This window comes from Labrus mixtus, chromosome 16 (assembly GCF_963584025.1).
Source record: "Labrus mixtus chromosome 16, fLabMix1.1, whole genome shotgun sequence".
In the NCBI taxonomy this organism is placed as follows: domain Eukaryota; kingdom Metazoa; phylum Chordata; class Actinopteri; order Labriformes; family Labridae; genus Labrus; species Labrus mixtus.
The window spans coordinates 21,904,239-21,926,802 of record NC_083627.1 but is presented as its reverse complement, the minus strand read 5'-3'; the positions used below and the strand labels follow the sequence as shown (position 1 = coordinate 21,926,802).

At 37.8% G+C, this 22,564-nt stretch overlaps 3 protein-coding genes across 3 annotated transcripts; 2 read left to right on the top strand and 1 right to left on the bottom strand.

The window, feature by feature from the left end:
* Positions 1 to 139: 139 nt before the first annotated feature.
* On the bottom strand, positions 140 to 5,772 carry prcc (proline rich mitotic checkpoint control factor). The gene is made up of 7 exons (XM_061060540.1): positions 5,008 to 5,772; positions 4,875 to 4,922; positions 3,516 to 3,998; positions 2,845 to 2,937; positions 2,589 to 2,735; positions 2,220 to 2,285; positions 140 to 1,283 (listed from the first exon to the last, which is right to left on the bottom strand). The coding sequence occupies exons 1-7, from the start codon at positions 5,293 to 5,295 to the stop codon at positions 1,197 to 1,199; spliced, it is 1,212 nt and encodes a 403-aa protein (XP_060916523.1). The 5' UTR covers positions 5,296 to 5,772; the 3' UTR covers positions 140 to 1,196.
* Positions 5,773 to 6,871: 1,099 nt separating this feature from the next.
* LOC132990853 (hepatoma-derived growth factor-like) lies at positions 6,872 to 12,319 on the top strand. The gene is made up of 6 exons (XM_061059341.1): positions 6,872 to 7,299; positions 9,019 to 9,095; positions 9,432 to 9,570; positions 10,026 to 10,184; positions 10,284 to 10,472; positions 10,641 to 12,319. Exons 1-6 carry the CDS (start codon positions 7,213 to 7,215, stop codon positions 10,659 to 10,661), a joined length of 672 nt encoding a protein of 223 aa, XP_060915324.1. The 5' UTR covers positions 6,872 to 7,212; the 3' UTR covers positions 10,662 to 12,319.
* A 908-nt stretch (positions 12,320 to 13,227) lies between these two features.
* On the top strand, positions 13,228 to 17,357 carry mrpl24 (mitochondrial ribosomal protein L24). The gene is made up of 6 exons (XM_061060021.1): positions 13,228 to 13,318; positions 13,576 to 13,762; positions 14,637 to 14,732; positions 15,174 to 15,277; positions 15,594 to 15,724; positions 16,905 to 17,357. The coding sequence occupies exons 2-6, from the start codon at positions 13,580 to 13,582 to the stop codon at positions 17,039 to 17,041; spliced, it is 651 nt and encodes a 216-aa protein (XP_060916004.1). The 5' UTR covers positions 13,228 to 13,318; positions 13,576 to 13,579; the 3' UTR covers positions 17,042 to 17,357.
* The last annotated feature ends 5,207 nt before the right edge of the window (positions 17,358 to 22,564 follow it).

Below are 22,564 nucleotides of genomic sequence, written 5' to 3'. Positions count from 1 at the left end.
CGACTAATTTTAAAAAAATGTTAAGATGCTAGACACGCAAGAAACAATCATTCCGTTCATGCTGATCCCCCTGCTGGTGTGTTTGCCAAACATCAGATGTATTTAAGTGTTTTGATAAAGTTACAGCTATAGACCTAACTCCACATGTAGCCTGTTATGTTACTATTAGAGCCCTCTGTTAGCTCATGTGTAATGATGACATATTTGACAAATAGGCAACCTGGCTCATGAGTACACATTGATGTTCTATTTCCTACATGAAGAGAGTGGAAGATGAAGTGTCAGTGCTTAAATAACAGCCATTTATTTAAAAGGCTAATTTTCTTTTATAAAGAAAAAGTTAAAACAAGATTAATATCTACAGCCTTATAAGAGAAAGCATTGTTCTGAAAGTCTCTAAAAGTCAGACGTTTTGCAGGATTTCACCATTTGAACCAATATGAAAGGTGATTAAAAAAAATCAGAATTGGGACTCCAGAAAAAACAACAGGACTTTTAAGATGTGTAATGGATGCAATCAGGTTAAAACTGATGTTAAAAATTAGATGGTAGCTTCAGAACTATCAGACTCTCAAACACAGGAAATACATGTTTGGTTCCCTTGCAATTCATTAATTGAACTTTTAACTCGGCAGCTGAAATTCTGACGTTAAAAATCTGGAGAAAAAGAAAAACAATTAAAAGTTGAAACATCTTTCACAAAAACAGACATGTAAAACCTGAAATATTCTCTTTATTTTGAAGTTGTTGATTCAGGGTTTATTACGATTGCTGAAGAACCAAACATGTTTTTGTTGAGTCATTTAACACAAAAAAAGAGGGTTCATACATCAAAGTCTGCTGTATGAAAAGAAAGCATACGCATTCAAAGGAGAGCGTTTATATTGGCCACTTCAGGGTCACATGATATATTCCCTGGCCAGAGGTACCTTAAAAACACAGCATGACATTGTAATGTAGGTACAGCACCTACATGTAAGAGGAAGTATAACACCTTATAAAACAGCTGACCAAAAGAACATTTGAACACAAATACAGGAGGGGAGTGTAAGAGGGAGGGGAGGGGGAAAAAATCTGAATGAGGGTTCATATAGTTTCTCTCTAAACACGTTGTCCGGTTGTTCTGGGAAATCTGGACAGCTCTACTCTAAGTTCGGAGTGGAGTTTCATGTCTGTAAGAGTCCACAGTATGACATTTAGAAACCGTATTTTGCCTGTGTCTGCCGGCGGGTTAGCTTGTTATCCGCCCAGTTATTCTTCAGTTCCAACTCACGCTCCTTTGCCTGTGAAAGAAAGAAAAAAAACATCCAGCAGAACTCCTGGTCAGCTTTTCATAGACAAGTGATAAAAACGGACATATTAGAGGGCATTGATTTGAAGTCTATATATATATTTTGATAACTTTTATAAACACATTTTGAAAAGGAAAATGTCACATCCATGGGACAGATCTCATTTTGAGGGTGATACATTTCAATGCTTGGTTTTGAGGTAGCAAAAGCCTGAGGGAGTGAAAGGACGAATACCAGCTCTGAACAACATCCAGCTTCATGCAAATAAATACCCACCCTGTGTCCTTATCCCTATACTTTGAATACCATCTGTGGCATGTAAAAAAATCAAAGCCTGGTCAGTGACAGAAAAACACCCGACACGATTAAACAGCCAGGAGCTCTGAAACATTAATAAGAAACCACTGGAGAAACAGTAGCTACAGTACACTTAGCTTGTTTGAACATCTTCTGTTGGCTCATAGTACAGCTCTTTATTTAGTCAGCTAACTGTATAACCCCCCTAGACATAAAATAATCAACTAAAAAGGTTAGGTTTGCACAGTGCAAACATCAGCATGGCAGCCTACAACCTGGAGCTAAACGTGTGCAGGCGTGTCACACTCTCTGAGCTGGTAGAGAAACCCTGACTGCATCCTGCTCTTTATCACCTTCTGAATAAAAACCTCTGAAGTCAGGCTGGCACGAGAAGTTCTTGGCTATTTGGATTGCTTTTAGTTACATCAATGGCTACCTTCCTCTTTGTATCACACCCTCTTCTGGTGTCAAAACAACTCTAATTCCTGGTGGCCGCCTGCCTGGTGATCCAGAGTTTGCAGAAGAAAAACGAGCATCTCTGGCTAGCCCTGTCGACTTTAAGGTTTACAAGTCTCGATGAGTTTTGGAACCCAGTTACAACATTATAATCCAATATGAAGTTGCACTCACCTGGTGAATGAGATATGTAATCTGATGCTTGCGTCTCTGTTGTCCTGTAGGCTGTTCTCCTTTTTTCTGCAGAAATTGAAAAAAAAAACAAACACAGATTTTAAGTTGAATATGTTGTAATTAATTTTATTTTGTTTGTTTTGAAACCCCACCAGTCCCCTCACCAGAACCGTTTCCTTCTCTGTGAATGTTAACAAATCCTGCCAGGAAATATTTTGCTACAACAAAATTTCATGACTTCTAGTGTTCTAGTGGTCTGAGCGAAAGTACAAGCACAATTCCTATACACAGAAAAATACCTGAAAATATACGCATAAGCATCCTTCACAGTTTGAATGCCTTTGATGCAAAAAGTTAGAATCAGGTCACCTTGCTGAAGGACTGCCGGTTCTGCTTCTCCTCCGACACACTCTTGGTCATCCACTGCTGGTTTCCACTCAGCTGGTCGTCTCCTTTGATCTCTAGAAACTTCACCTCCTCTTTACCTCTGTTCCTCTTCCCTTGCAGCCGCATGAACTGGGGTACATAAAAAAGTATTGTTGTGTGTGAGTTGAACAACTACAAAGTCATACATTCATTAAGTCATATCAAGCATTCCAGATAGAAGAAACAGCAGACATCTTACCGCTTCATCATCAAACAGGGCAGACTGGCCGGGCTCTTCAGCTTCTGTCAGCTCAGGGTTAGGGCCTTGGTAGTATGGCTCATTATAATAACCCTGTCGGAAGAGAAATGATCGGGATGTCACATCATTGTAAGTCTGATTTTCATTGGTTTATTTCTCTTAAATGTCTACAGTTAATCATCGGACTGCTCTGTTTTTTTTATTTTTATTTGTGCCTGTCAACTGTTCACAGTTTGTTTGCTTGGGTTTCTGACGGCTCGTCTGTCTACTAGAATTATAGAAAAGATGCAAAGCATGGAGGGTCACTGCAAATACTAGACAAATGTGTGGCTATAATGAGTAGTATATAGTATAAGTAATAGAAGTTAAGGAGCTCTTGTTTTCATTGTCACAGCCTCCATACTGTAATCTGTGTGAGCACACACATCTCGACTATTCATGGAGTCAAGGCTACGTGACTGTTTCCATGACTGCTTTAGATCTGATGAGCTGTTAATAAGATGACCTGGCACTTACAAACAGAACTCATTTTGAACTGGATTGGCCCCAACTTATTCTTAAATACTCAAACCAATTTTAAATCACCAATTAGTATTATTATACAATACAACAATTATTATTTAAAACATCATTTTGTTGACAGTGTAGAGTACTTAGCAAACCAAGATTACCTGAGGGAAAGCTTCTGGGCCTGCCATGGGCTGTTGATACTCAGGATACTGAGCCCCCCATGAACCCTCGTGACTCCCACCAAAGTCGAGAGGAGCATCTGACTGACCGGGTTCATCGTCAGGAGCACAAGGAAGAGGTTCTTCGGGCTCTCGTGGCTCAGGGTCTAAGCTCGGGGCAACTGCAGGGATGACCGGGGTGCTCTCTCCCAGAGAAAAGTAGTTCTGTGGGGTTATGTCCTCCTCATTATCCTGCTCGTCCGTGGCTATTTGTCGAGCCAGCTGCAGAGCGGCTGACTTCGCTGCAGCTTTGATTGCGGAGGGGGACGCACTAGAGCCAAGCCCACCCTGGGCCGGCATTCCAGGCTTGGTTACTTTGGGTTCTTGCCGCTTGGTGAGTGTGTGAGGAATCAGGAGTCTATCGGTCTCCTTCACCGTCAGGTTTTTAGGTTGTGGTAGCAGTGAGGACAGGCCTGAACCTCCACCCTAGGAGAGGAAAGAGGTGGATTTCAAGGGGAAGTGAGAGTTCAAGGACTGCCAGTGTAGTTGGATGCTATTTGTATACTATCTAAATTTGAGAAAATAAGATTTTTCTGTCATTGTCTCTCTTCATTTTTAAGCATTTTTTTTCTAACTGTAGGCAAGTTATCACCAAAAGTGAAGACATCAGAACAGAAGATGACAGATGTTATATTAACTACAGCAAAAACTAGAGTGTTTACACACAAAACACTGGGGTGATTCAGCATTTTTGGCACAATTAGACTTTATATCTCATGGGCACAATCCCATATTCTGATAATAAAAGGTAACTGAAGACAGTTTAAATACATATTTAATTTTTATTTTATCTGCTCTCATGCACTACATCACTTTATTCTATCCATTTTATATCAGGATTCATACAGTTCTGGTTACTTTATCCATCATTGCACTACGGTCACTTTATTTATCTCATTTTTACCTTTACAGTTATATTGTTTATATTAGTTCTGTTGTTCCATTATTCACCATGCACCTTATAACTTATCATTTAGTATTTAGCCTACTTGCACATAGCTCTGTATATATATATTTATTTCTCGTTTACTGCACATAGTTCTGTTTACATCTGTTTACATCTGTTAGTCCGATCACTGTCCACTTATATCTACTCTTTTTATATTTTGTATTTTGAAGTAAAGTTTAAGCTTTAAGTTGTATTTAAATTGACACTTTATATTTAGTTCAAAATGTTTCATCTACTTGCACTGTTGTTAATTTACTGCTCTGTGTACCTTTGAATTGCCCCCCGGGGACAAATAAAGGTTTTTGAATTGAATTGAATATTGGGGAATCAGAAACACAGTGAACAATGCCTACCTGGGGTTGAAGTTTTTTCTTTGCAGGTTCATCATCATCTGAGTCCGACTATGAGAGAGAAACACACAGATTATCAGTGAACTACCTGATCATATACCACAGGAGAGAATATCCAAACAGTGTCAGTACTCACGTCCCGTCTCTGGATCTGTGGTACAGTGATCTTGACGGGCTCTGTTCGCTTCCTCGGCTTAGGCAGACTGGTGAATAACCCTCCTCTAGATGGCTGAGGTTCTAGGTCATCGTTTGAAGTTTTCTCCTCCACAGAGGACTTCGCTTTCGTCTCTCTGCTTTGTCCATAGTTTCCTCTCACAGAGCTTGTCTTTTTAGGAGCAGGCAGGACAGAGAAGAGCCCACCTTTGCGCTCAGAGGTTTCCTCTGAATCACTGTCATCACTGCTGCCATATGCGACTAAAGCCATGTTTTTATAATGTTGTTATAATGTTTTTATAATGTTGTTATAGATTACTGATCTGCAGTGACTCGTGGACATGGATTACTACTTCCCCTTGATTTGATATTAAGAAGCCGTACTCACTTTCTGACGAGATTACTTCAATTAAAGGTAGGATACTCGTTTATCAATATAGCAGGTAATTAAATAAGCAGGTTGAGCTGTAGTTTAATGTAAAACAGCTCAGGTTTAAAATAAAGAGCTATCTCAACGCTAATGTTAGCCAGGCCCCCGCGGAAAGTGATGCTAGCTAACAAGCCCTATCCTTTTTCATTTCATTAAATTTGCCTCAGTTATGTTATTGCAAATAACACAACATTGGTTAATGCTGTATCTATATTTTTGCCACAAAGCGATCATAGTCTAGTCCCTTTACTTCATCAAAACATTCGCCTCCATCATTGATTGAAGAAACGACAACTGCGCATCTTTCTGCGCACATTTTTCTTCTTCTTCTGTTTCGGTATTTGCAATTTCGGGGAATATGCGCCCCCAAAGGGCTGAGTGTGTAACTACATTAATTTACAAAATGTAAAAAAAAAAATAATAATAAAATCTTGATAATTCTTTGGTAGCATAAGATAAATATGAATACAACTGAGTTTAAATTAACGTGGGCAGGGTTAAATGCACCACTTATGTGTATTGTGAGACTTCCCTTAAAAAACCTTATGAGTTTACCACAGAGCACACATTTAAGAAACATTTCCTTTCAGTACAATTAAAGTACTACCATCCTGCTTTAAAAAAAATCTGATTCATCTTGATTAAATTGACTTGGTTCAAATGTATCGTTATACCGTATTTCCTTTGTGCATGTAGTTCACGTTGGTTGACAGATTATTTTTTTCAGCCCTAGTACCAGGATCTAGCCAGGATTTAAAACACACAGACTTTAATCATTGCACAGTATAGTTATAGTATAATTTGGCCTCTTGGAAAATTAACCTGGTCCGTTTACTTTAAGCTTGAAGTAGAAACATTAGTGTTTAATCAATTACTTTATCTCATTAAGGGATCGCTTGTTTACCATAATGTTTGTATACCTACAATACTATGAGGGACAAAAAATGACTAAAGTATAAATAAATAAATAAATGTTGGGAGAAATGCATACAATAATGTATAAATAAATAAATAATTAAATAAATGCATCAATAAATATATAAATGCTGAAAACAATATATCAATGAATAAATACACTTTGTTAATTAAAAAGGCTATTTATATATTTTTACATGTATTTATTCATTTATTAGCGTATTTCTACAGTTATATATGTATCAATACATTTCCACATTAATAATATATATTATTATTATCATATATATAAAATATATATGACTATATTTATTTATATATTATTTTTTACATGAATTGTTGCATTTATTTATATATATTTATTGATGCATTTATTTAATTATTTATTTATACATACATTATTGTATTTCTCCCAACATTTATTTATTTATTTCTACTTTAGTCATTTTTTGTCCCTCATACAATACAGGATTTTGGTCAACAGGGGGCGCTACCTGCACGACTTCACCTGGTGCTGGGGGCGCGTCTGCAAAGTGGGAAGCGGGTTTCGTTTTCAAACCCAAACAGTGCGAGGGAAGAGCAAGTGGATCATGCGTTAACGTTACAACAAAAACCTCCAGACATCCAGTTGTTACATTTCAACGTTACTAGCAGGTTACGCGGGAGTAAGTACGCGGGAAAAGTAACCCGCGGCGTCTAAGCTCCAGTTTTTCCGCGCCTGGTTATTTTGGATGTTAAACTGAGAATCGGATTGTGAGCTGCAGCTGCTGACCACTCCGGATACAACACTGCTTTCATTCAATATATTCTTGACACTAAAAGCCTTTTTTTCTGCAAAGAAACATGCCGAGGTCCAACAGGCAAAGAGAATACAAACCTGGAGATCTTGTATTTGCTAAAATGAAGGGATATCCACACTGGCCTGCGAGGGTAAGCAGCACCCAGCGTGTAATGTCTTGTTTCCAGCTTTTCGTTTTGCTGTTAATTTCAGCTTCTCTTCTGCCTGCTCGTATCACCTGTTTGCCCGAGAGGCCTAACAGTAGTTAGCGTTAGCTACCATGAGTTAGCCTAGCTTCGGTCGTGTCGAGCTAACTTCACCTAGCATCCAAACACGGCTAGCACACTGTAGACGGTCGAGCATCCGGGGCCTTTTAGGCTAATTGATCGTTACCGTCAAAAATAGCGGCTGAGGCGACAGAAGGTTCGCTTGAATTAACGACCATGTAATAAACAAGTTAATGTCTGTCCACAAGGAAACTTTATTTAATTTAAACTTTATATTTAATGTCTGAAGCAACGTTTTCACTCTGCAAAGTTAGTGCTAAGTAAGGTTTCCCCCTTGTTAATAAGTGTTGCATTACAGACTACACATGGTGCTCTTTGTAAACACGCCTGTCTGTCTGCACACACTTGTTGCAACAAGTAGCACTGTTTCTGCTCCTAACATTTAATTACTCCCATTACGGTACAAATAACTCACCACGTTATAATGTAATGTCTACCCTCTATACAAATACACAGCAAGTTCCTGCCAGTGTTTCCAAATCATTTAGTAAGACAGAAACTAAACTATGAGTCTAATAAGGTCACCGTATGTTTCCCTCTGAAATGAAACTTCATGAATCTGTTTTCAAACTCAAAATTAAACTCTAATGATTCAAAAGACATTTTTCGAGCCTAAATACACAACCTGAACTTAAAAATGTTTAAAAAAACAAACCAAAAAAACATTCAAGTTCTAGCCACCACTGATCTATAAAGCTGTTTTTATTATATTTGATAAATTAATACTGTTGAAAGACAGAAATGATTGGCTCTATTGCATTGAATGCAAATTTATTTACATTTAACATGGATATATCTGAATATAAGCTTTTAGAATCTGTAAAATCATCCATAAAAGTCAGGTCAGGTTTTAGGATTAATCTTGACCTCTTCCCTCCTTTTCTCAGTTCTATCAGATATGGACCATGTCAGTAAGCTGCAGGCCCTGCCCCACCTACTCAAACTGTGGACACTGCTGCCAAAAGGCCCGTCATGCAGTGGCAAACAGTCGTCATACTGAGCCATCATAACAGTGCTTTCCTGTGGATCAGTGTATTGCTGTGTGCACTTTTTTAAAACATTGCCAGAGTTTTGCAGCCAAGCTGTGAACTGTAACGATGTTAAACATAAGAAGCCAAGCAGAAAGAGTTGTGACCCCTGTCCTTACAGTTGCTAATAGCAACTCATCAAGCTGACCTATTTTGATACCTATCGTTTAGCAATTCATTGTATACACTGTGTTGCAAGGCTGTCCAGGCCTAATAAAGCATTAAGAGTTAAACAGTGCTTTAGTGCGTCAAATATTTTGATCATCAAGTCATTTCGTTTTCCTTTATCAAGAAAATGTAAGAAGAAAAAAAGATCAAAGCTTCTTTAAAAAAAGGAGGATTTTCTTGTCCTCCTGGAAAAGGCTGGTTCGACATGAGAAAGCTGACGACGATGTCTTGAGAAATATTTTTCAAAGTTATTTTTTGTGCTCCTGAGTTTCTCACTTCAGAGTAGAATTTGTTGTCTCGACCCTTTTTTTTTTCTAAAGAGCTGAATGAATATTGATTTACCAGAATTTGTTTCTTAACAAGCTTGTTTATTTTTCTTAATCTACAGATTGACGAGTTACCTGAAGGAGCTGTGAAGTCTCCCTCAAACAAGTATCAGGTGTTCTTTTTTGGAACGCATGAGACGTGAGTAACGTTTGTTTCATGTTTTTAATCTGTTTATTGTATACTCGTTCTCCTTGTGAGAGAATGATGAACCCAGTGTAATGTACTACTCTTTGATAATTATCTGGAGACATGAAATCAAATCTGTCTTTGTGACTTTGTTTTTTTCCCGATATAACACAAATATATCATCGTCCTTCCAAAAAAAAATCAAGTCTGACAATCAAATCATTTCTACTACCACTGCGGGTATCTTTCTGAAATAGCCCAGTCAGCTGTTTGTTGTTTGTGTCTGGCTTTTACAACTGCAACACAAATATATGATAATATAACATTTCTACTGTTTGGCCATCACAGGGCGTTCCTCGGGGCTAAAGACTTGTTACCGTATGATGAGAATAAGGAGAAGCTTGGAAAACCAAACAAGAGGAAAGGCTTCTCTGAGGGACTCTGGGAGATAGAGAACAACCCCACTGTCACGCATGAAGGCAGCAAGGTGTGTTTGTACGACAGTGACCATGTGTGCACTGTGTTAAGTAAATCATTTCATTTGTGTGTTCTTGGCATGGTAGGAAAATATTTTGGTTGAGGTATTGTAAACAGGGAGCAGTACGATTGAAGTAAAAACAAAACCCATTTCTTAATTTCACTTCATTTTCTGTTGCTGTGTTGCTTTTCCACATAATGCAGCTAAACACAACTAATGGGCCAACCGTGCATTGTGTATAAATGGCTTGTTTAACCAGCAAGCCAAAAAAAACTCAAGACCAGTCATCCCCTCTTTACCATTCTCTGTTTGTATGAACTATTAGTACAGCAGCATATTTGGATTTCGTGCCAGATGATTACTCTGTTTTACCAACACAGGACAACATCAAGGTTTTGTGTAGTGCTCTTGGTCGATCTAACTATTAAATATATTTCCCTTAACATTTGTATTTCTCCCCTCAGTCATCAAAGAAAGAGAATGCATCAGAACCAGCAGGGGATACCGGTGGTTCAGAGAAAGCTGAAGCTGAAGGCAGCAGCGACGAGGATGAAGGGGCCCTGGTCATCGACGAGAAGAACGAGAGGGGAGGAGCCAAGCGAAAAGCAGAGGAGTCCACAGAGGTAAGATTTAGTCTCTGAGCCTATCAGAAACAGACTGAGAGGGCCTGATTGTTGAGCACTCTGATCTCTGTAAAACCCTTTCTTTCTTCTTTTTTTTAGGCTTCATCCAAGCGGCCGAAAGATCCAGAGGCAGGAGGTGACTCTAAAGTAGACGGCAACAAGTTGAACACAGAGCCAAAGCTCAATGATGTGGCAGCTCCTAAGGCGTTGGCTCCCTCCTCTCAGAGCGAGTCGAAAACAGAGAACCAGGAGAACGCTGTGGCAGGAGGCAAGCTCACAGCCGAGAAGGTGAGACACACACATGGGCATTGTTGTTTTAGACCTAGAAACATCAAGTTATGGGGACTTTGATACAGGTCAAGAGAACCAGTATGTATGTATATGTTTCTTTTGTAAGAAAATGAAACATTGTGAGAGAAATGGATTAACAATTGCTCTCCACTGTTCTCTCTGCAGCCTGTGACAGACAGTGCTTAACGTCAAAACCCACAGGAGAAGACCAAGAACCTTCTACGCTTTTCTCTGGAATTTGAGCGTCAACGTGTTTACCTGCGGGGTACCAGGTTTCAGTTGTTTAATTAATACAAGAATTTAAGAAAAAAAATAACCTGAGTGTTTATATTGAGACATCAACAAATCCTCATATGCCATTTTTGGGATATCATATATCCCAGAAACAAAACAAAAAAAACACAACAAAGTTTGCTAATCTGATTTCAAACAATTACAAGGAGCACAGTGAGGCTCATTTATAACGGGATTTTTGTGTGTATATATATTTTTTATTTCTAAGTGCAATTACAAAAATTACAAAGACTGAATGCTCGGTGTCAAAAAAAAAAACAAACACATTTCAGGTCCGAGGGAAAACAACTGAATATATGATAATAAAAAAAGGAGAACATTTTAACCACACAAAAAAAAGAGAAAAGCTCCAATTTGATGGTTTTAAAAGATAGATACAAATTGTCACACATGTTCAGAGCTTTAGTTCATAGATTTAAAATAAAAAATCACTTTCATCTGTTTAGTCTAGCTTCTCCGCTTCATCTTCAATCATACATTCAGACAGTGGATTCATGATAAGTTGCACCTTAAGAGTCCCCCCCCCCTCTCTTCCCTCCCCTCTTTTATCATTCTAGTTCTCTGTATTTTCTGCAACACAGGTTTTATTGCTATGGTATAGTTTGTGCTTCAAGCAGGTGACCAAATAATTTGCTTCATTAAACCAGAATAAAAAATATAACGTCCATTGATGGAGATACTATTTTAGGATTGAGACAAAGCCCCTCTGTAACGTTGTTTGCTGACGTGTTTATTGAAAGCTGAAAGACATTCCTGAATGTTGCTGGCTCTTGATGTTTGAAAGTCGAGCTGTGCTGTCTGTCGGTGGTAAAAAAACTAAAAATCCATCACTACGTTTACGGAAACATTTTCTCTGTCAAATTCTTTAAATCCATTAACGTCATCTTTCAATTTCTATATTCAGCTCATGTGAATGCTGCCATTGCTTGATACTGGAGGTGTAATTGTGAAGAATTGCATACAGTAATTGATTGTACCAAAAATTTTCCACTTTTTTTTTCAGCTTTGACAATGCCAATTTATCTAACACACATTGAGAAATGACGAGAGTAATCCACCCTTTTTTTGTAACGTTTGTTTCTAAGCCCTCTTGACTGGAATACGAGGCTATTTAACTTCAATGGTCTGATTGTTCTTGGTGTGAAACTAAAGTTGTGATGTTTTACAGATGTGTTTTATTTCTTTATCTGTGTAGAAAAACATGGTGTGTTGTTTCTGTTCAAGGATCAAAACGTTTTCTAAACGCTCTCCCCGCTCATCCATGTTACCAGGAGTTCATCGCTTGAGTGTGCATTTGTGTATTTGGCAAAGTGAGCCCACGGTAAAAAATGATAAACCTAAGTGAAATCTCAGCTTTGAAACGTGACAACAATCCTGACTGCTGATAAACGAACAAAGTGGCCTGCTAAAATCTGGAGTTTTCACAGTGTGATTCTTGATTTGGATTTCACTGTTACTTTTGGAAGTTGTCTTTCATCTTAATCTGCTGCTTAGTTCACTGTTGTAGCTGCCAGTTCATTTAATAAACTTGTCAATTACAGAAAAAAAAAGTGTCATTTATGTTTCAATTGTAGTTTTTTTGTCTTAGGTTAAACTTTACTCTGTTAGAAGTATAAAAAAGACAAATTCTCTTCACTGTTCTTATGAACCAATAGGATTGCTATGCTTTTTACCCACCAGACCTAATTCATCATATCATTTCTCTCTTTTCAGCCTTGTTATAAAATTATAAAACTACAGTTGCACCTTTTTGTGCACTTGTCACAAATAAATGATCCCAAGAGAACCCTCCAGCACAGTTTGGGGCTTTATGGCTGAACTAGTTTTCTTTTTATCAAACATGGTCTGACAGCTTTCAATTTGCCACTGGGTTTGTTTCTTATTAGATCTTTAAATATACTGTTTGGAAACGAAATGTTTTAATTCCACATTTATTTCCCCCCTCATCATATCCATGAGATGCTGCCCTGCTTTAGAAGTATTGATTTATGACCATCCTCTCTGGCAGCTGGTCTATGTTTCACAAGATTAATGACTTCCTCAGCTTTCTTACGTGTTTGATGGCAGGTTCTGTAGCCTCTTGTCTCCATGGGAGCTATAAATATAATTCGCCCTCTTTACAGTAAAAATACAGTAAAGCTTGATTAAACTTAGTAGATCTACCCACATGAATGCTCTCACCAATAAAAGGGCCAAAGTCAATTTGCAGATTATCAAAGTTTCACTCAACACTGATGAAACAACTTAAATCCAATACAATATATATATATATATTTTTTAATAATCACAGTTGTAAATACTTCTCTCACTTTTAAGGGCTTGTAATTTGCAATGAAATGCGTCTCTGTGTTTTTACATGTAATCATGAAGGTCATTTTGCTGATCTATATCAGCTATTTATTTCTACTGTCCACTTACCGATGCATTGGCTAGCCACTGCGCATGCGTGCAGTCAGGTCTCATCCTCCAGTCCACTAGGCGGCGCTGCGTGTTGGTACTTGTGTCGGCGAGCTGCCTGCTGTCACATGTGACATTGACAACAACAGAGGGTAAGATAAGTGCATGTTATGTTGCCAGCTCGTGTTTGTCATAAAAACGCCTCAGCACAATGTTTATTTTAAGATTTAAGATATGCAGAAATTATGTTGAAGATTTTGCTATGCTTAAAAAAGATGGTGTAACCCAGCGTTAATGATAGCTTCCCTGAAAGCTAATGTTAGCATAGCTTCTATTGGGATAGACGAGTGTTTTCACTCAGCATCTTTTAAGCTAACTTTCTCTACTGTTTTTTTTTTTGCCTCTGCAGCACAATGAGGCTGACTGTTCTCCTGTCGATGGCAGCCAGAGTTATTATGCCCAAAGATTACCGCTACGGCACAAACAGACCATGGACTGCTCAGGCCAAGAGGCTCAATCCTCTGGGAAAGACCAGGAGGAAGGTGTTTGTGGAGCCGATAGCTAAAGAGGACTGGTCCTTTTTTAAAGGCGACCAGGTGAGTGACTTACCAAACACAGGAAACTCACTAAAACTCTGTCTTCTATAGTCACTTAGGTCAGATAGACGTTGTTTGGGTCTCTGAATGCACACCATCGTGGAGTCTCAAGTCAAGTCAACTTTATTGTCAATTTCAAAATATGTCAGACATACAGTGGAATCGAAATTGCGTTTGTCTCCGTCCCACGGTGCAATACAACCAAAATAAGATAAAATAAAATAAGATAAATAATATTTACAGTAATAAATTCAAAATAGTGCAAAAGGTACAAAACAAAATGGTAAATAAAATAAAATGTAAAGATAAAGTAAACTTGAAATGTGCAATGTGCAGTAAACTGAGTCCAACATAAAGAAGCCATCTGTCAAATATTGAGTAAGACATCTTGAGATTTAAGTCATGTAAAGCACATCAAACTCTCCAGAATGACTCTGTTCAAGTTGAATGTGCACAAGATTAAGCTTCAAAGCTGAAAACGTGTGTATTTAACCTCTGAATGAGTTTCATCTTCGTCTTATGATGTTGTTCATTTTCTGTATTTATTTCATTGTTACTCATTTGCAAACACTTTTTTTTGTGGACTGCAAAGCCCTTTGGTGAATACTGTTGTTTAATTAAAATGGGCTCTAAGATGGATTGGATATTTTGCTTGTAACTTTTTATTGCCCAAAGATCTTTAGTGAAATGTTCTAAAAGATACTGTTAACTTATTTACATGTGAATTTGCAGTTTTTCCACCAAAATAAAACTTAGTGAGCCACCATGATACATGGTAGTTTAAGCATGCCATTATAAATACACCAAAATGTACACTACTATGAAAAAAAAACCAGTTTTGTACATATATTATTGTATTTTATGTGTTTTTCAGGTTGAGATCCTTGCAGGGAAGGACAAAGGAAAACATGGAAAAGTGATTCAAGTCATCAGAAACAGAAACTGGGTCATACTGGAGGGACTGAACACGGTAAGAAAGTGATGGTTCTCTCAAAGAAAACAGACATGTTATAGTTTTACTTCAGGGGCATTACGTGTTGTAAATCCCACACTTACTAATTCTGTCCCTTCTTGATCTACTCACTTTTGTCTAACAAGAAGATCAGACGCAGTTTAAACTGTTGTCAGTACATTATATCTCTTCACACTACACAGAGTATTGACACTTCAACAAACACTTAAACCTGAGACATGCAGAAATGACACCAACTAAATTCTCTTTCACTGTGAAGCTGAACTTAACAGTTCAGTTGTTAATGATGTATCAGTGTAAAAAGCCAAGTTTTAATTTTTCAGCTCCACCAGATGGAGCCAGAAGTCTGGAGTCTGGGTGCCCTAAAAACACTGTTTCAAAGCCATTTGGCCGCCACCTGTTAGGGTCCAAACAATGAACTATTGTTTTGTGTTTTAGCATCACAGGTATATTGGTAAATCTGGGGATTACAGAGGGACCTATGTGTCCAGCGAGGCTCCCCTCCTGCTTCGTGATGTTGCCCTCATTGACCCCGCAGACAGGTACAGTAAACATGGTTACTCTACACTACACTATAAAAAGGAGAAATTTAGATAAAAATACTGAAATCCAAAATATATATATATATAAGAAAACACAAATTTTAACATATTTTTCTGTACTGTAATGCATTGTCCTAGTGGTACGGTATGCATGGTGTTCTTTTACACTATCAGTAAGAGAAGTGATGAATAATAACAGTCTTCAACCTTTTCCAAATATAAAAGAAGTGGCAAGTGTATTTACTGGAGTTTAAAGTAAATGATCCCTGCTTTAACAACAGACTACATTTGTTTTGTGCTGATATTGATTTTCCAGGAAGCCCACTGATGTTGAGTGGAAATTCACAGAGGAAGGCGAGAGAGTCCGAGTGTCTCTCAGGACAGGTCGGATCATCCCAAAACCTGTAGTGGAGCGGAGAGACGGCATCGTACCGCAGCAGTGGAAAGGTGAGTGTTTATGTGTGTTGGGATGGGATTGGAGGGATGTTCTTTTCAGTCACCAGTTTATTCCCTTAGTGTTAGTGAAGAGTCAGCACAGAAAACTGGCTGTCACTCGTTTTTTTCCACCCTGTGCAGACTTGAATTCTAAAAATAGTTTCTGATGGATGCAGATTTGAAGAGTGTTAGGAACACATCTGTGTGTAAACTTACCAGAACCTAACAACCTTCTCAGCTAATTGTAAGTGCAGGGTATGTTTTAAATAAACTTGTTTGTGAGTATTATCATCAAAAACATCAAAAGAAGAAAGTGTTTCTCATTCAGAGGTGTGAGAAACTGTTTGATTAGGACAGCTTCTCTTCAAATGTATTTTTGCTTTTGGAATAAATATTATTTCTAAACATTTTACTGAAAATATTTTTTGAAGAATAAAAAAAACAAAGCAAGATGAAAAAGTTCAACTGTTATACTCTTTACAGATTTTCACATCTGGTCAATTGTTGCATGACGTTAATTAAAGCCCATCCCAATTTAAGGCCCAGTCCCTTTTACTATCCTGCTATTGCTGCAAGTTTTGACAAATAAAAGCAGCTCTCAACTACACTGTAGAGGCCTCGATGCATTAAATGTTGAAATAGCTTTTATGATCAAAAATACTTAGAAAAAGCAGTTCAGCATGTTGGCTTGGATGGGCTGTTTTACATAGCGAGATCAAATTAGTGATTTACAATTTTAATGACATCCCCATTATGTACAATGTTAAATGTTATTTCTGTTGTGAAAATTGTCAATTTCTTAGTCTTTCCAATCTTTGCTGTGAATGAGTTTGATTTGAAAATAATGACTGTCTGGTATTGAAGCCTGTCCCAAATAAAGGCAGGGTAACTTTATAGACTGAAGTCAATAATAGCCTAGGATATTAACAGAAGATTTACAGTAATATAGTTTTCTTTTGAAAGGTAAAACAGAGAAAAAAATCAAGAGGAAAGTAAAAAACTTTAAAAAACATAATAATCATCCAATATTCATCCCGTCTGTCCATCCAAGTATTTGAATGGGCATTTATACGCAGTCATTTTTAACAGTGTTAAGGAAAGTCTGAAAACGTACCTGTTCAGGTGCATGATACAGATGTTCCAGCAGTATATGTTTTTGGTATGTGACCGGCTTTTATTTCTGCTCACACAGATGGTCCCAAAGACACTAGTCCAGAAGACACTCTAGAAAAGACATACGTACCATCTCTGAAAACCCTGGAGGAGGAAGTCATGGAGAAACTGGGCATCCAGGAGAACAGGCGCCACCAAAGGTCCTACTGGTACTGAGCTGAGAAATCAGAGACAAGCCATAGGGTGCTATAGAGTTTCCACAGGACGTCGGAGGATCTTGTTTTTGATTGGAGTCAAAGTTAACATTTTAAAAGACACTGTGAGGATGATAGGAGAAAGACCTCTGGACTTAAAAGCAGCGCTGTAACATACAACATGTTAAGAAAAGAACAGCTTTGTGTACACGGGAGAAGAAGACAGAGCTGATAACAAACATCAACTTTATTGTTTCCTTAATGGCTACAGCTGTAGTTAGTTATTCTTTCTTTCTTACTTTGTGATTTTGTGAATAAATGTCAGAAGTATACACGTATGATGGGTTACTTTGATGGAGAGTTTTATACTTCAGTTCAGGAACTTATATCTTTAAACCAACACATTTTAAGTTTCTTATTATTGTTAAGTTGTTTAAAAAAAATTAGTGACTGAAAGATTAGGCTTTGACCTACACACATTAATGATAAGAAGGAAAGTTTTGCAGTTTTCCCCAAACCATGCACACACTGTTATTCATTTAGGAAGACTAAGACATGAAGTAAACCAGCATTTCAGCAAAGTTAGCAGTGTAGTTACCTTGTATGTGGGCCAACATTTAGGGAGCATGGGGCTTCTGTCCTAGAGAGTAAAAGACTAAGTACATGTTGTAGAGTGATTCAAACATACTGTATAGTCTGCACGATTGGAAAATGATTCTGTTATTGGCATGGATAATAACGGTTATAATCATTTCAGCCTGTTTGGATTATTTGTACGCCTTGAAATAGTCATATTATTTTACAGAAGCCCAGACGCGCTGCTCTCCAAAAACTGAAAGCCTTCAGACAAATGAGCCTGTCTTTCCAAAGAGTCTGGGAAACCATGTGTTGAAGGAAACAGTCTGGGAGGAGACTACTAACACTGGAGAGTTTTAACCAAGTTCTCAGTCACCTCATATGACTCTCTATAAACTGGCACTTTGTGTTGTTACTGTGATGTCTGACAGGCTTTAACATCAGCTTTCAAACATGACCTCACTCTTTGATTTATGACCAGTTAAGTTCATTTCTATGATAAAACTTAGCTAAGAAAACTAAAACTAAAATCACTGCATATCTGGTAACATTAACAGATAACACTAATTGTTTCAATTCGCTCAACAATTTTTATTGTTATTATTTTTTTTTTACAAAATGAGCTGACAAATTATACCAAAGTCCGTTCCAGCAATAACCAATCAAAAAGTGACAGTATAAAAGCTTTTGAATAACCTCATTCAAATTCTCAAAGACATTTATAACAGCCAAAAATTTGCAAAAAAACATCTAACAAACAATTGTATATTGTATATTTTTATTAATATTCAAACTAGGCAGTAATGTGTGCATCTGGAATTGAGTTCTTAAAGGATTACTGATATTAGGATTCAGGTTGAAAATGTCCTTCTATAACTTTATTCTTCCTTACTACAAGTCATATCACTGAGAATGTAGTGCAACTTTTCCACAGCACAGATCTGATACAGCTGAACGTCTGCATGAAACCAGTAACGATGGACTGTTTCCATTTGATGAGCCTTCTCTCACTACTGTGCATACTGGTTAACTGGCAAAGTCCTCTAAAGGACCTAAAGGGAACCAAAGCCAATGCTCATATATTTAGTTTCTGCTGAGCATTTTGACCTGCTAAAACAAGTCAAAATGTCTGACGTGGAGAGAATCCGCTAAATGTTAACCAGCTGTTTTTTCTACCAGCTGTTGGCCCCTCTCTCTCTCCAGCTGGTTAATATGTTCAAACTCTCAACAGTGGAGAGTGGAGACTTTATGGTATAAAGCTTTTGTAGATGTCAAAAGAACTTTACACAAACCAAAAGGATCTTCTGGTGATTAAATGTAACAAAAAACAAGGCATTATAATACACAAAAAGACATTACAGCTTAAGTAAGTAAGGGTGCTATGACTAAAAATAACTAATATTTATTTACATTAAAATGAGTTTTTGTGTCTAAAGAGGGGGCAGGTTCTCTTATGTAGTCCAATAAGTAGTCCACCATTATAATAATATTTTTCATCCAGCAAAATACACTCAAGCTGGCTACACTACAAATTTAAGGCCCGATTTTCCACCCACAACAATTGGAGGGGCGTGGCCTCTAGCCATTCGAGAGTGGAACAGCATCATGTCAGAAGATAAAAATCGATTAAAAATATTTTTTTTCCCAATTAATTTTGATGATGCAGGTTGCACTACAGATCCTGGACTTGGTTGGATTGAAACATTTTAAAATTTCTGCCTATGGCCCCAATTGAAATCTAGTTTTCTCTTTTAAAAGATCTGTCACAACACACAGAAAACCCACTTCACATAAACTGCCCAATAAACACCCAGTTTGATTAGCAATGATCATCCTGAGCTGTACTTTTTTTTTTTGATACATGACGTCCATTTCCTTTACTGTCTCTTTTTTTTTTTAACCGTCACTGGTTAACAACTTGTATTGATTTACAGTAAAGACCGTTCTACTTTCTGCCAAGTCTCCAGCTGGAGAAGCAACTAACTTTGTAGCCAGGTGTGGACACAAAAAAACGATGTGTCACAGATAATATAACAGCCTCACAATTTCACAGTGGCTCTCCATATACCCTAATTTCTGGTCAGTGAAGTAACATCATGCAGAAAGCATGGCTAGTGGTGGGTTTGGCTGGTTAGATGAGAGAGGCACATTTCCCAGACTCGTCCCTCCTGAACCAGTTTGCCTCTCTGCCACTCTGCATCCAAAAGGGAATAAAAGGCGCCGTCAGCGGAAACAGGGTTTTTGAGGTTTCGTTTTTATGGGAGGAAAAATGATTCAAAGGCTGGTTGTCTTTTCTGTCATTGGATGAGGATTTCAGTCTGGGATTACAGCAAGGTGATGTGTAACAGTCTTGAAGTGGAACCTTTGTGTCGTTTCATTTGTCTTTAATGTTTCCATTGACAGCACACAGATTTATGTCAGTCTGGGTGGACAGAGCTTTAAGAATGCTCATCTTGTAATTTCTACCCTGTGGTAAATTCACAGCAGTTCTGGTAACCCAGTTAAATGAAACCACTGAACATGACTCAAGCAGAATTAGGTTTACATAAAAAGAAACTGCAGGCTGTGTGCTCTGTATTTCAGCTGAGTCATATTTGCTTCTCAGCCACATGAACTAATGAATCCCACCTGTTTGTGTAGATTGCACGTGTCAGAATCGAGTAATGGTAGATCTTTGTTCATCTAAAAAAGTCAGATTACACCGTGTTAAATAATTAGTGTAAAATGCATTTAATTTCATGTCTCTTTTTATGACGGATATATTACAGTTTGCTCTACAGATACTGTATCTAAAAAAGCAACAATTTCAGATATGTTTTGCCTGATACAGCCTAAGTGGTATTCTGATCTGACTTTTAAAAATCACAAGGATTGTGATCTCTCAAAAATCTCACAAACATCTGAAGACACTTAAAACTAAATTTGACCATTCCTCTTTCACTTGATGATCTAAGCTCAGCTACATTATAATGATAGTGCCTAATTATAGGCTGCTTGTTTGAAGGATGCTGGAAAATGTTACGTTAGCTGGCATGTAGGTTTGAGGCATGGCTTGCATGCATATTAAACTACAGTTTGTTTGGTCTGACTAAGCTTCTCTCAATGGATTCTTGTACATCACCTCAATATTTTACAATTATGAGCTGGAGAGTGAACTTAAAGATCCTATGAGGGGTTTTCATCCAGTTATGAAACAGATTGAAATGAGTACTTTTCGAGAGCTGCAAAAGCAAGAATATATATTATTTCTATATTTTAATTTTTAATGTCTTTAAACACTTCTACAGGGCATGTGTCAGACAAGAGGACTTACATTATTATTCCAGAAAATTCCTTCTTTGCATTTCCTGAAGCAAAGATTCACAGTGAGTGAAACATTTGATTGTTAAAAGGCAGGATGAGATTTTATCTTTTGACATGAAAAAGCGCTTCGGCAAGAACATCAAAGATAGGAAAGTTACTGCTCCGTCCACAGGGGGCGCCATAGTTAAAACAAACTGGAAGTCCCTCCATAGACTTTAAGTATTAATGGACGAAGCCTGAGTGAAGTCAGATATTTGTTACGGCCGGAGGCTCATCGGCAGCAGCCGCCATGCTGGTAATGCTGTCTCAGCCGAACTCTCAATCGTATTGTTCATAATATCAAAACAGAGCCGTTTAAAAAAAAAAAACACCCCCTGTACAGTGTGTGTCCATGATGACAAAAACTAATCACACCTATTTTGTTTTTTTGTACCAGGCTGTAAACATGTTAATTTATGCTGTACAAACAGCTTTTTTGCCAGTCATGTGTATGTGACTTCATCATCATCATCATCCTCAACCTTTATTTAAGTTCTCGGAGAGATCATTGAGGGCGACCGAGAAAACATACATAAATGATAAACAACGAGAAATGAGATACAGAAAATAAAATCAATAAAAGAGCAATGAGAACAATAAAATATATACACTAAAATAATTTAAAAGCTTGAAATTACTACAGGAGTACTTCAAGGGCTCCTGGAGCCAGCCTCAAGTGGACACTCAGCAAACTGCGGGATTTTGCACTTCCACATTGGATTCATTTTTCAAGACCTGAGGTCACCGCTCACAGGAGCTTTAAAACCCTGACATATTATGTTATTGCTAGCATAATACCTTTGATGTTGTTAGTTGTCTAGCTTGCCAAATGACCTGACGAGCTAACCCTGCTTTAATGTAAGAAAACTAAAATGTATACTGTCGTATTTTACAAAACAAACAACATCAACTACAGCGAAGTGGAAGTATAAAATAAACAATATTTTTCTACAATTCTGCAATTCACTGAACAGACGCTTTTATCCAAATCTATTTTGTGTGAGTGTGTGTGTGTGTGTGTGTGTGTGTGTGTGTGTGTGTGTGTGTGTGTGTGTGTGTGTGTGTGTGTGTGTGTGTGTGTGTGTGTGTGTGCCTTAAAAAACACAGAAGCACAGGCCTTCAGTAAATGCACTCAGATAACCTACTTACAACTGCTGAACTAAATGCTTTATATAAACATAATCTGATCTCTATGAAGGGATTTGACCTGTGTTTCATTAATAGATAAATATAGATACAATGATAGATTGTAATCTTATCACAAGATCTTTGCCGGCAAGTTTTTCTTATTTAGCCCACACAAACATGGGTAAATTCAAAGGTGCGATGTCAGGAGCAGGTGTAGCACAAGCGTTTCTGAAGTTGGAAATAAAAAAAGCCTCTCCTGGGATTGAGAATGACGTCTTAGAGTGAGGATTACTGCTGACTTGTCCTGAATCTATCGGGGTCACTATGACAGTCCATCAAAGCTGGAATATGAAGTTGGACTCCAGCTCACCTCTGATTTCTGTCTGCGCTTTGAGCTTTGACATTTCCTTCTCAGACATTCCTGCTGGTACCTGGATGTGAGATTCCTCAGGGTGTGCAGCATCGACCACTGCTGTCGAGTCACAGGGCGACCGCTACA